Source organism: Rhinopithecus bieti, unplaced genomic scaffold (assembly GCF_001698545.2).
Source record: "Rhinopithecus bieti isolate Rb0 unplaced genomic scaffold, ASM169854v2 scaffold_27781, whole genome shotgun sequence".
NCBI lineage: Eukaryota > Metazoa > Chordata > Mammalia > Primates > Cercopithecidae > Rhinopithecus > Rhinopithecus bieti.
The window spans coordinates 154,633-169,119 of NW_016812388.1; the positions used below are offsets into that span (position 1 = coordinate 154,633).

At 37.8% G+C, this 14,487-nt stretch overlaps 1 protein-coding gene across 10 annotated transcripts in view; it reads right to left on the minus strand.

Annotated features, from left to right (window-relative positions):
• The window catches only part of GABPB1 (GA binding protein transcription factor subunit beta 1), an 85,763-nt gene that overhangs the window by 28,601 nt on the left and 42,675 nt on the right, over positions 1–14,487 (minus strand). For all 10 annotated transcript variants that reach the window (XM_017896192.1, XM_017896193.1, XM_017896190.1 and 7 more), the window contains 2 exons: positions 7,388–7,495; positions 2,900–3,067 (listed from right to left, as the gene is read on the minus strand). In XM_017896192.1, coding sequence (XP_017751681.1) covers positions 2,900–3,067; positions 7,388–7,495 — 276 coding nt within the window. The remainder of the gene's footprint in view (positions 1–2,899; positions 3,068–7,387; positions 7,496–14,487) is intronic.

The window sequence follows — 14,487 nt, forward strand, 5'->3', positions numbered from 1 at the left end:
AGGCCAGGTGCTGTGGCTCACACCTGTAATCCCAACACTTTGGGAGGCCGAGGCAGTTGGATCAGCTGAGCTCAGGGGTTTGAAACCAGCCTGGGCAACATGGCAAAACCCCATCTCTACAATACAAAAAAAACACAAAAAATTAAGGGCCAGACATGGTAGCTAACATCTGTAATCCCAGCACTTTGCGAGGCCAAGGCAGGCAGATAACTTGAGGTTAGGAGTTCGAGACCAGCCTGGCCAACATGGTGAAACGCCATCTCTACTAAAAATACAAAAATTAGCCAGGCACGGAGGCACACACCTGTAATGCCAGCTACACGGGAGATTGACACAGGAGAATCACTGGAACCCAGGAGGCAGAGGTTGCAATAAGCCAAGATCATGCCACCACCGCACTCCAGCCTGGGCAACAGAGCGAGATGCTATCTCAAATAAATAAATAAATAAATAAATACAAAAAATTAGCTGGGTATGGTGGCACACACCTGTGATCCCAGCTACTCAGGAGGCTGAGTTGGGAGGATTGCTCGAGCCTGGGAGGCGGAGGTTGCAATGAGTCAACATTGCACCACTGCACTCCAACCTGGGTGACAGAGAGAGAGCCTATCTCAGAAAAAAGAAAATAAAAGAAAAAAAAAAAAACATATATATATACACACACACATACACATGTCCCAGCAATCACCACTTAATCTGTCACTTACAATCACCACTTAATCTGTCACTTAATCATTTTTCTCTCATGCTGAATTTCCTGTTTTCCTTCTAATTTCTTAGGAATGAGGCAATTATTTTTTCAGTAACCCAGCTATGGGCACAAAGAGCTAGAATGGCATAAGAAATGAAGGAAACTATGAGCATTCCTCTAAAAGCTTCTTTAATGTTTGTATGGCAGCTGGTCCCTTGGTTCCTCATTTCCACAAAAAAAAAAAAATCTTTTGCTTTCAAAACCACTGCAACCCAGAAAAAATAAAATAAAAAAATTATAAAAGAAAACCAGTGCACCATAAAGAACTAAAAGTAAGCTAACTAGAGATATATTGTCCAATATGACAGTCAATAGACACATGTAGTTTTTGAGCATTTGAAATGCTGCTAGCCAGAATAGAGATGTGCTATATGTATAAACACACACTGAGGCCAGGTGCAGTGGCTCATGCCTGTAATTTCAGCACTTTGGGAGGCCAAGGCGGGCAGATCACCTGAGGTCAGGAGTTCAAGGCCAGCCTGACCAACATGGAGCAACCCCGTCTCTACTAAAAATACAAAAAATTAGCGAGGCCTGGTGGTGCACGCCTGTAATCCCAGCTACTTGGGAGGCTGAGGCAAGAGAATCACTTGAACCTGGGAGGCAGAGGTTTCGGTGAGCCAAGATCACGCAACTGCACTCCAGCCTGGGCAACAAGAGCAAAACTTCATCCCCCCCAAAACAAAAAACAAAAAACAAAAAACATTGAAATTGAAAAACATACAAAAAAAATAGAATGTAATACATCTCATTAATAATTTTTGTACTGGACCAGGCGTGGTGGCTCACCCCTATTATCCCAGCACTTTGGGAGGCCGAGGCTGGCAGATCACTTGAGGTCAGGAGTTAGAGACCAACCTGACCAACATGGTGAAACTCCATCTCTACGAAAAATACAAAAATTAGCCAGGCGGGTTAGCAGGCACCTGTAATCCTAGCTACTCAGGAGACTGAGGCACGAGAATTGCTTGAACCTGGGAGGCGGAAGTTGCTATGAGCCAAGATCGTGCCACTGCACTCCAGCCTGGGCAACAAAGCTAGATTCCATCTCAGAAAAATAATAATAATAATAATAATAATAATAATTTTTATACTGATTTCATGTTGAAATGATAATCTTTGTATATATTGGGTTAAATAAAATATAAAATTAGAATTACTTTTTAAATGTAGCCACTGGAATATTTAGAATTACAGTATATGTGATTTGCATTTATGGCTTCCATTGTATTTCTTTTTGATAGGCTGACCTGGAGGCCAGAATAAGAAGGATCAAGCAGAACACCTATCACTCTATGTTTCAGAATTTTCTACAAGGTCAGGAGTTTGAGACCAGTCTGGCCAATATGGTGAAATCCCATCTCTACTAAAAATACAAAAATTAGCTAGGCGTGGTGGTGGGTGCCGGTAGTCCCAGCTACTTAGGAGGCTGAGGCAGGAGAATCGTTTGAACCCGGGAGGTGGAGGTTGCAGTGAGCCGAGATGGTGCCACTGCACTCCAGCCTGGGTGACAGACAGAGACTCTGTCTCAAAAAAAAAAAGAAAAAAGAAAAAAGAAAAAAACACTGTAGTCCCTCACCATAAGATAGACCAAGGTCCAAGAAATAAATTAGTTGACTTAACTAAGAATACACCTAAAGAAAGTTTTGTCCCTCATGAAATGAAAGCTGTAAGATAATTTTCATTTAATGGGCTTATACACACAAAAAATGAAATACTATAGATAAAATACTAAGTAGGCATTTAACAAAAACTAGTTCCCTCTCCTTATAAAACTGTAAAGTCTTTTGGCCGGGCGCGGTGGCTCAAGCCTGTAATCCCAGCACTTTGGGAGGCCGAGACGGGCGGATCACAAGGTCAGGAGATGAAGACCATCCTGGCTAACACGGTGAAACCCTGTCTCTACTAAAAAAATACAAAAAACTAGCCGGGCGTGGTGGCGGGCGCCTATAGTCCCAGCTACTCGGGAGGCTGAGGCAGGAGAATGGCGTAAACCCAGGAGGCGGAGCTTGCAGTGAGCTGAGGTCCGGCCACTGCACTCCAGCCTGGGCGACAGAGCGAGACTCCGTCTCAGAAAAAAAACAACAACAACAACAACAAAAAACTGTAAAGTCTTTTAAAAGCAAAGTGCAAAAAGAGAACACATACCTTAAGTAAAACCTCTACTATGCTGGCATGGCCCTCAGAAGCTGCCATATGTAATGGTGTTCGGTCCACTTTGGTTCTGGCATCTCTGCTTACACCAGCTCGGAGCAGTACCTCTGTGGTGGAATAATGACCATACTGTGCTGCTAGATGAAGTGGAGAAGTTCCCAACTGTACCACAGAAAAAAAAAAAAAAATCCACATTTTCAGTATTGTTAGTATACTTCTGTTTATATAGCAAAGATTTTCTTTACATTATCTGTTTACATAGTAACTCAAAACTCAAAAGAAATGACTAGATTCATGCTTATCACATCCTCTTCATAGATGCCTTGAAGAATTCCCACTCTCAATGAAGAAGAAAATCCAGTATTTCCTTTAATTCAAATTTTCTTTCTTCATTATTTTTTATCAGATAAACTGCCTGAACAAAATTAATTTCATTAGAAATTAAGAGACAGTGGCCAGACATGGTGGCTCACACCTTGTAATCCCAGTACTTTGGGAGGCCAAGGCAGGTGGACCACTTGAGGTCAGGAGTTCAAGACCCGCCTGGCCAACATGGTGAAACCCTATCTCTGCTAAAACCACAGAAATTAGCCAGGCGTGGTAGCAGGTGCCTGTAATCCCAGCTACTCAGGAGGCTGAAGCAGGAGAACCACTTGAACCCGGGAGGCAGAGGTTGCAGTGAGCCAAGATTGCGCCACTGTACTCCAGCCTGCACGACAGAGCGAGACTCCATCTCAAAAAAAAAAAAAGTTCACTATGTTATGAAGAGATTAAGTGGGATATATGTATAAAAGTCCTTAGTCCTATCTCTCTCTCTATATATATTTTTTTTGTTTATTTGTTTGTTTGTTTGTTGTTTGCTTAATTAGAGACAGGGCCTCACTGTGTTGCCCAGGCTGGGGTGCAATGGCTATTCACAGGTACAATTATCACACACTACAGCTTTGAACTGCTGGGCTCAAGCAATCTGCCCACCTCAGCCTCCAGAGTAGCTGGGACTACAGGCACACACCAACGAACCCAGCTAAACCTTACATTTTCAAGGGAAGGTCATCCCAGCAGATCAAATAAATTCCTTAAACAATCCTTTCTTTCTCCATGCTTTGTCAATTTTTCTTTAACTAGCCTTTTCTATATTCTTAAATGTCAGTATTTAATGAAAACATCTCAACAGCCAATTTAGCAACCAGGAGCTTTGCTCAGTTTGACATTAGGATCTACTTTTTTATTTTTGTCTTCTGAGACTTTCCCTTCTTGGTTATTGATGCAAAATATATATACATATATGCAGGGTTTTTTGTTTTGTTTTGTTTTCTGAGACAGGGTCTCACTCTGTCACTCAGGCTGGAGTACAGTGGGGTGATCACAGCTCACTGTATCTTCAAACTCCTGAGCTCAAGCGATCCTCCTCCCTCAGACTCCCAAAGTGGTGAGATTATGGATATGAGCCACCACACCTGGCCATGTAGTTTTTGTAGCTTTTGGGGTTTTCTTTTAATTCATTTTTTTGGAGACAGGTTCTTGCTCCGTCGCCCAGGCTAGAGTGCAGTGGAGCAATCGTAGCTCACTGTAACTTCTAACTCCTGGGCTCAAGTGATCTCCCATCTCAGCCTCCAGAATTATACTGCATGTATTTCTCTGTGACTTGCCTTCTTTTGCTCAATATTATATTCAAGAGATTCACCATGTTAATAAGTATAGCTTACTAATTTTCTGTGTTCTATAATATTCCATTGAATGAGTAAACCACAATTAATTTAACCAATATTGATGAATATTTGCATTGTTTCCAGTTTTTGTGTTATTATGAATAATGTTGCTGCTAAATACAGAAATCTTGTATATGTTTCAGGCACATGAACACATTTCTCTTGGGAATAGTCTTAGAAGCCCAACTGCTACATCATACAGTATGTACATCTTCAAATTTACTATGTGCTGCCAAACTGTCTTCCAAAATGATTATACCAATTCCATACTTCCACCAAAAATATTTGAGAGTTCCCACCATCTCCTCACCAAGCCTTGGTACTGATCAACTGTTTTTGCTAATCTGGTGGATATATAATAGTTTTTCATGATTTTCCTTTGCATTTGCCTCAATCTTAATGTAGTTGAGTATCTTTTCATGTTTATTAATCAAACTTTCTCCTTGATAAAGTACCATATAAAGTCAATCTTCTATTGCCTTGTCTTTTTATTGCTAACCCATGGGAATTCCTTATGTATTATGGATACTAATCCTTCTTAAGATCTTTTTGGCTTTGGGAGGCCAAGGCAGGTGGATCACGGGGTCAGGAGTTCAAGACCAGCTGGCCAACATATTGAAACCCCAACTCTACTAAAAATACAAAAAATTAGCCAGGCGTGGTGGCAGGTGCCTGTAATTCCAGCTACTTGGGAGGCTGAGGCAGGAGAATTACTTCAACCTGGGAGGTGGAGGTTGCAGTGAGCCGAGATTGCACCATTTCACTCCAGCCCAGGCAACAGTGCGAGACTCCATCTCAAAAAAAAAAACAAAAGATCTTTTTTGTCTTGAGGTACTACAGCATCACTATGATGTATCTACATATGGATTAGTTTTTAAATTGATTCTGCTGAAGATTTGTTAGGCTACTCAAATCTGTGGGCTGCCATCTTTCATCAGTTCTGGAAGATTATCAGCAATTACCTCTTTGAATTATTTCATCCCTATTTGTGCTCTTTTTGTGGATCTATGATCAGATATTAGACTTTCTCACATGATCCTTCATGATTCCTAACATCTCTTTTACATTTTCTATCTATTTTTATCTGTGATATAGTCTGGATCATCTTTTTTCATACCTTTCAGTTTACTAATTTTCTCTTTAGCAGCTTCTAATCTGTTACTAAAATTTTATCTCAAGTCCTTATAGGTCTGCTTCTGTTGACAGTTGTTTTAGCAGGTTACTGTTCAAACTGGCATGTGTTCATGTGTTTAGTTATTTCTGACTGCTCACTTTCCTTTGAATTTCATTTGTGGATATGAAGCCTGGGATGAAGCCAGGTTCCTCCAGAGAGGATACTCATCTGCTTCTGTCAGGAACCTGGGGTAATCCCTAGTCCAAAGATCACTTCAAACTCATTTTTCAGTTTACAGTTTTTTAGACTACACAAGTATTTATGAGTTCAGGCTGCAAGTGTGTACAAAGGATGCCTTGTGATTCCAAATTCTCATCATCAGATTTTTTCCCTCTCTCCATTTGATGTCTTGGTTCACATCAGCTTATTATCTTTGCAGCATCATGGCAACAGGGGCAAGGGCAGGAGCAGATAGGAGGAGGGACAGGGTATTCCTGCTTAACCTTACACTGAAGGTGCAGCTCTTTGGAATTCCAGAATTATGAGAAGAGATCTCCTATCAGACTTCTCTCCATGAACAGCCTCAGGTCTTTATCTTTAGTATCCCAAGTCAGTGAGGTGGAAAACCCACCAGACAGTGTGAGTTCACCTAATGTTCTCTAGGTAAAATTTCTCTGGGTTTTAGCCTTCACTTGGTTTTTCAGGTTGATAAGCTCTTTCTTTCCAACTCAGCAGTGTACTTAAGAAGAGTTTCTTTAACATATTTAATCAAAAAGTCTTTATTCTTTAAAGATACAAGTTGAGACATTTATGGATAAAATGATATGGTCCCGGAATTTGCTTTAAAATAACACAGAACAAAAAATAATACAGTAGATGGAGTTATAGAGGAAACAAGATTTATCATGATTTGATAATTTTTGAAGTTGGGTAAAGGGTATTACAGGGATTGATATATATTTGAAATTTTCTATAATAAAAAATTTTGTTTTGTTTTCATGAAAATGTAAAATAACAAGAGAAAGGAAGGCGAAAACAACAAAACCAATAATCTGGAATTTTTAGTTGTTACCAATGGGAGGGTTAATTCAGATTCCTAGCATTCCACATCCCCAATACAATGCTTTTTTATTTGCCCCCAGAATTAAAGAGTTATGTTGTTTTGCCCTCCCCACAACTGCCTTCTTTCTATAGTTGTCAAGATCTCATTCCCATTCCTTTCTTCCTCTTTGATCATGTTCGCAATAGTTTTACAAGTACTAATTGAAACATAAACTTGTTTTTCTTTTAGGAGCAACTGTAACACTAACTCCAATCTTTATCAGTATCTTTCTGAATTATAAATTCTACCTGTGCTATTTATAAGGCCTTTAAATTAAATCCCAAGCAGACACATGTTTATATTCATGCCACATGAATGCACTCCAAAGTTTGAAAGAAAAACTCTTTGTGGATGAAATATTTGGATAAGGTTATCCAATATCAAAGAAAATAATATAAACCACTTCTTTTAGGACAATTATATTTCTAAAATAATAAACACATTTGCAAAAAAAAAATAATTTTTTACCACTTATAAACACAATCCTGACTACATTTTCTCTGCAAAACTCAAAATGAGAAGAAAAAAAAACACACAACATGAAAATCATTCTTTACCCAGTCTGTAGTAAAAGGAGCTCCATTTGCCATCAAAATACGAACTTCATCATCTTGACCTGCTCGTGCCGCTTCTAAAAGCTTCTTTCCCAAATCTACCAGGGACATCTAAACAAAACATAGATGAACTGAACATCAAAATCTCCATTTATACATTATGACATGACATTTTCCTTTCCTGTCTTTATTAATAAGTCAATTCTCAATTATCCCTTCAAAAGAGTGTGCCATGGTTAATACAAAATAACAGATCATACAAAAGCAATTTGTATTGCATTTCAGAATCCATTTTCTTTCTCATTAAGTTTTACCTAGAATAAAAGTAGTTTAAATTCTCCAAATACATCTGGTAAAAGAAGAGGTAAGTAGCAGAGAAAAGCTGGTCTAAATTTTTATTTATTTATTTATTTTTGAGACAGAGTCTCGGCCTGTCACCCAGGCTGGAGTGCGGTGGCACGGTGTTGGCTCACTGCAACCTCCACCTCCTGGGTTCAAGTGATTCTTCTGCCTCAGCCCCCCAAGTAGCTTGGACTACAGACATGCACCATCACACCCAGCTAATTTTTCTATTTTCAATAGAGACAGGGTTTCACCATGTTAGCCAGGCTAGTCTCAAACTCCTGACCTCAAATCATCTGCCCGCTTTGGCCTCCCAAAGTGGTGGGATTACAGGCATGAGCCACCACGCCCAGCCAAGCTGGTCTAAAATTTAAAAATGGCAACTAATTGTTTTCACTAGAGGGTTTGCAGCAATAAAATTTTTCATAAAAGTAAATAAAGTGCAAGATATTGTCATCTGTTGTTGGTGCAAATTAAATTAAACTTACCATAAATTATTTTGCAATAGTAAATGTGTTCAAAATTTTAAAATACAAATTTTCCGCCCTCCTACATGCAATGTATATTTAAATTCTTGCAGAAAGTAAATCATTCACATTCTAGGAAAATACTAAAAAGAGAGTAACAGTATTATGAATAGACTATCTGTCTCATTAGAGGCTAGAGGCCAGGTACGATGACATACTCCTGTAATCCCAGCAGTTTGGGAGGCTGAGGCAGGTGTATCACTTGAGGCCAGGAGTTTGAGACCAGCCTGGACAACATGGTGAAACCCTATCTCTACTAAAAATAAAAAATTGGCTGGGTGTGGGGGCTCACACCTATAGTCCCAGCTCCTCAGGAGGCTGAGGCACAAGAATCACTTGAACCCAGGAGGCGGAGGTTGCAGTGAGCCGAGATCGCACCACTGCACTCTAGCCTGGGTGACAAAGTAAACTCTGTCTTAAAAAAAAAAAAAAAAAAAACCAGGAAAGAGTATCCTGTGTCTTGAATTTAATATATGTTAAAAGGCTAATGTCCCAGCCTGGGATGTGAGGTGTGCATGGGTGTGTATGTATTTGTGTCTTCTTGAATAAGAAATATTGAAATACATGTCAGAAAAAAAGATTATGACAGTAGAATATAGGTAAATTAAGATTTGAATGTATCACAAACATTCAAATTCAAGGGATGACAGTTCTCAGAAGAAAGTTTCCAAACCGGGAAAGACTATCCAGCTGGAAGATTACTCAATTATGTTATACAGTATCCTAAATAAGGAAAAGCAGAATTTTAGGCCTGTAGGGAAGGGAAATATGGAACCCCTGAGATTTACAATGAAAAAATGTGCCTGGGGTACAAATTTATCTCAAAAAAAGTATATACTCTGAGGGTTAGGTAAGTAGTCAAGAGGAAGTAAGTTATAAAGAGAGTAATGGCAGGTTGATCAGTGTATCTCCACCTGGTATGAACAATTATTACAAGTTGAGTATCCTTAATCCAAAATCTGAAATCTGAAACTTTTAAGCATCAAAGGAATGCTCATTGGAGCATTTTAGATTTTGCATTTTTGCATTAGGGATGCTGAACCAGTAAGTATTAATGGAAACATTCCAAAATCTGAAAAAAAACAAAATCTGAAACACTTCTGGACTAAGTATTTCAGATAAGGGATACTCAACCTGCACTCAATAAGGAAGAGGAAGGAGTGTATGTGTGAGAAGGAAGTTGGCAAATGGGGCTTGAAAAAGTTATTTCCGCCAGGAAGAACTGAAATGTTCTACATCATTAAAAGGGCTGTCAAGAACCTATCTAAAAGGGGGCCGGGTGCGGTGGCTCAAGCCTGTAATCCCAGCACTTTGGGAGGCTGAGATGGGCGGATCACGAGGTCAGGAGATCAAGACCATCCTGGCTAACATGGTGAAACCCCGTCTCTACTAAAAAAAAATACAAAAAACTAGCCGGACGAGGTGGCGGACGCCTGTAGTCCCAGCTACTCAGGAGGCTGAGGCAGGAGAATGGTGTGAACCCGGGAGGCAGAGCGTGCAGTGAGCTGAGATCCGGCCACTGCACTCCAGCCTGGGCGACAGAGCGAGACTCCGTCTCAAAAAAAAAAAGAAAAGAAAAGAAATCTAAAAGGGGTAATTATAAGAAAAGCTGTCCACGAAAATAAACAGAACTATGCCTATAATTTTTAGTGAATTAGGTAAGATGGAAATAAGCACAAAAGAGGTAACCAGGGACAGATACTAACACTTGGAGGCTTGCACAATAATTAGGTGAGATATACATATCCCAAACAGGCCTTCGTCACAAGGCAAGAAAGAATTTCTTAGAATTGTTTCATTTGTAAGGATAAAAATAATCTATATTATGGTCAGGCGCAGCAGCTCACACCTGTAATCCCACCACTCTGGGAGGCCGAGGTGGGTGAATCACTTGAGGTCAGGAGTTCGAGACCAGCCTGGCCAACAGGGTGAAACCCTGTCTCTACGAAAAATTCAATCCAGTCTGGGCATAAGAGTGAGACTCCATCTCCACAAAAAATATATATATATTATATTCTGGAGTAAAGAATAGGAAAAACAACCACATGTACTTGTGGGATTTATATGGGATTTTTTTTTAATACACTTCTCTGTGATACTTGCAACATTTTCATCCTTGCATTTCTGATTTCCTTTCCTTTTTTTCTCCTATTCTCTCATAACCTTGATGGAGTCACTGAAAGCCAAGATACTCCTCAATCCTGCTTAAAGTCACTAAGATCTATAGAGATTACTGATCTCCAATGAGGCATTTTTTCCTAGATAATATGTAACTGCTGGACAGTAAAAATTAACATCATATTCAACAGGCAAGAAACCTGCAAAAATAATTTCCTATTAAACGGCAGGATAAAGCAAAAAGAAACTGACCTCTCTCCTACAGAAGTACGGTAAAATCTGAACTGGTCACACTAACAAATATAGCACCTATACTCTGATACAAAATTTGGCTTTACAACAAAATATATCTTTCCAAAAACAAACATTTTTAAATAGGTTTTACGCAGGTAATATAAAATCAGTTTGCATTCATTTAGCATACATACTGCCAAATGGTTTAGATATCTGAGTATCTTTTGTGAAGTTTAGGACTTTTCCCCATTTTTTGAAACTGGGTTGTCTGTCTTTTTCTTATTGATTTGTAAGCATTCTCACATATGTTCTGGATATGAGTCCTTTGTCAAATATAACAAGCATTATAAATATCTCTGTCCAGAACCCTGATTTTTGACTCTCTATCTTATGTTCTTTCTTTGATAACACATAGTATTTTCTATGGGTAGATAATTGTTGAGTCTCATAAAAATGTGCAACTTCTACATATTAAAATAAAATAATCAAAATAAAATAAGAAATGGCAAAGAAATATATTTACCACAAAAATGACTAGAAGAAACAGTCATGTTTTACTTATTTAAAAGACTTGACTCAAAATGAAAAGGGGCGGGAAATAAACAGCAAGGACCCAACACATCAATAGTTAAAAGACAGGCCATACATTTTACAGAAAAGAAAATAGAAATAATTCACAAGGGCAGAAAATGCTCAGTGTCACTGCTAATCAGGTTAACATAAAGTTAATAATTTTAAAGTAATTACTGATGCAGCCAAGAATTAGGTGAAACTGATACTTTGATATATTGACAACTCAGATATGCTGATAGTAATATAAGTAGATCAGCTTTATTTTTTAGTCAACTTGGCAAATTTAACAAGTTACAAAAATATCTGAGTCCATTGACCCAGTAAGTGACCCCACTTCTAAGAATCTATTCTAAAGGAAAAATATATTGAAACAGATCTATCAGTAAAGATTATATATGCATACACATATATATTATATATAACTCATAATGTGACCAATCTAAAGGTAGGAAAATGATTGAACTGTAGAATCGAAAGGAACAGTGCAGTAATTTAACCTAACAGTTTTGAAGCTATATAAACAACAAAAAATTTATGCCACATTATGAAAAGATAAAAAACTTTTTTGCCAAAATATGCATATAAAGTATAAAATACTGAAAAATATTAACAATTGTATAGGATGGAATGATTATGGGAAATTTTGTCTTCATTTTACAAAGTTTCTATAATGTTACTATATTACCTAATTTTAAAAATGTTTTTTTCAAAGGGACAAATTACATTGTACGACTGTCAACTAAACAAATGACAACATTAAGGAAAGTTTTATGTTCCTGACTTACTAGATGGGATGAGCAGAAAAAAATAAAGAAAATGTAGAACATTGGGAACTTAAAATATCAATCATATATCTGTTTACATGAATTATAATAAAATCATGAAGCATTTGAACAAATCAACTTTGTCCATAATTATTCAATTGTCCTAATTATTCAAAACATATCACAGTTTAGGACCAAATAAACTTAAGTTACTGTGGTTTTAAATTTCCATGAGCAATACAGCCATACGGTAGATTAATGAGATGGATTCTTGGAAATCAGTGGTTCTCATTGGTAGCAGCACTGCCCCCTTGAGAGCCCTTTGTATGTTTATGGCGGCATTTTGGGGACTGAAGGTGCGGATGCTCTGCTAGCATTTAATGGGCAAGCGCCAAGGATACGAGAGGTCCAGCAAAGGAGGGAATAGTCCTGTAGGACAAAGAATTGTCACATGTTCTGGATAATTTTCAAAGATTGCATTGAAAACATATCCAAGGCTGGAATCTAACATGTAAACAAAATGTATTTTTTCCACAGTGTTAATGTATTCTAAATATTCTAGAATGCAGCCGTAGTATAAATCTATTTGTTTTGTTCAGAAATTTACTAAGAGTTGTTTGTCATTTTGGAAAATCACGTCAATGCCATTTTGGCATGTGCATCACCAATATCATATATCAATCAGCTTGTTCAGCTATCACATTCACAGTGATTTTATGTGCCAGCATAAGCATTTTACTACCTCACTGTGACATCTAATGTAGTGTGCTCAAGTATTTACATATTTTAATACACATTTTATTATAAATTGCTTCTTTTCAAATTATCCTTTATATTATAATCAAAACATGATTTTTTTGAAATTATGCAGATCAGTAACATTAACTATGATTTTCTTTCTTTTCTTTGGAGATATAGACTCTCTCTGTAGCCCAGGCTGGAGTACAGTGGCGAGATCACAGCTCACCACAGACTCGACTTCCCAGGCTCAACCAGTCCTCCCGCCTCAGCCTCTCCAGTAGCTGCAACTACAAGAGTGCACCACCATACTTGGCTGATTTTTGTATTTTTTGTAGAGATGAGTTTTTGCCACATTGCCCAGGCTTGTCTTGAACCTCTGGGCTCAAACGATCTGCCTACTGCAGCCTCCCAAAGTGCTGGGACTACAGGCATGAGCCACTGCACCCAGCAACTATGATTTTCACTTAAAGTTAGAAGGGAGAAAAAGAAAAAAAAAAAAAAACTAAAAAAAAAAAGTTAGCAGAAGGGGCAATACAAAATATTTATTATAAAAGGTGGCAATGGATCTAATAAGATTGAAATCAATGGAAGAAAATACACATAAGATCAAGCAAGACAAAAATCAAAGGTGCTCTGATTTTCTTGTCAAGATAATTAGTAGTTTTAAATAATGAAAACAACAAAATCGTAGCATTTTCACTCTGTCTCACCTGACAGGGACCACACACACTCACCATAGTTTTTGACCCTTAGAGGAACTCAATTGTAATAAGATAACTACACTGACCAAGGGGAACATAGCTCCAGGTCAAGTCACTAATTTACTCAGTTCAACATTTATATATTAAAATCCTGGATGGGTGCAGTGACTCAAGCCTGTAATCCTAGCACTTTGGGAGGCCAAAAAGGAAGATCACTTGAGGCCAGGAGTTTGAGACCAGCCTAGCTAACATGGTGAAACCCCACCCAACTCTACTAAAAAAACACAAAAATTAGCCTGGTGTGGTCCCAGCTACTTAGCTGGCTGAGGCAGGAGAATCCCTGAACCTGGGGAGGCAGAGGTTGTAGTGAGCTGAGATTGCTCCACTGCACTCCAGCCTGGACAACAGAGCAAGACTGTCTCAAAAACAAAGAAAAATCCTCAGAGATAAAGTGCTAGATTTTTTTTTAATCATTTAGTTTAACAACAAAAATATATTGCTTTTTTGGTGTGGCAAATAAGTTCTTTACTCCAATTAAAATGTATGTTAGTAATAAATCTATTATCCAAACTAGCTACTTTTGCTCAAAAGTACATGCCAAGAGAGCCATCTAGTGGTAACAGGAATTACTACCAATAACTACATGTTAAAACTTAAGAGTCTATTTTGTTTTGAATTTTTCTGTAATTTACAGCTTATAGAGTTGTTGTGAGGATTATGGCATCTACTGGACGTGAAAGCTCTATAAAATCATAAAGTACCAGTTCCACATGAGTGGTTACTAACACTCTTAAATAAGAGTATGAATTTTAAAAATGTTTACACCTATTATAAATATATTTAATAAGCCTCTACTCACATTAAAACTTTAAAATAAACTTTTTATATAATTGTTATGCTCAATAAGTACAATTATAAATCCAATATAAATCTCCTAAAGATTTTCTCCACTTTTTGTATTACACACACATCCTACACACACATCCAAAGTCTTTAAAATGTTCATACTCTTTGACCAGTAATTCTACTCATATAAACCCATCATAAGGAAACTTTTCAAAAATCTAAATACATTAATGCTAATGTTATTTAAAATAAGGAAA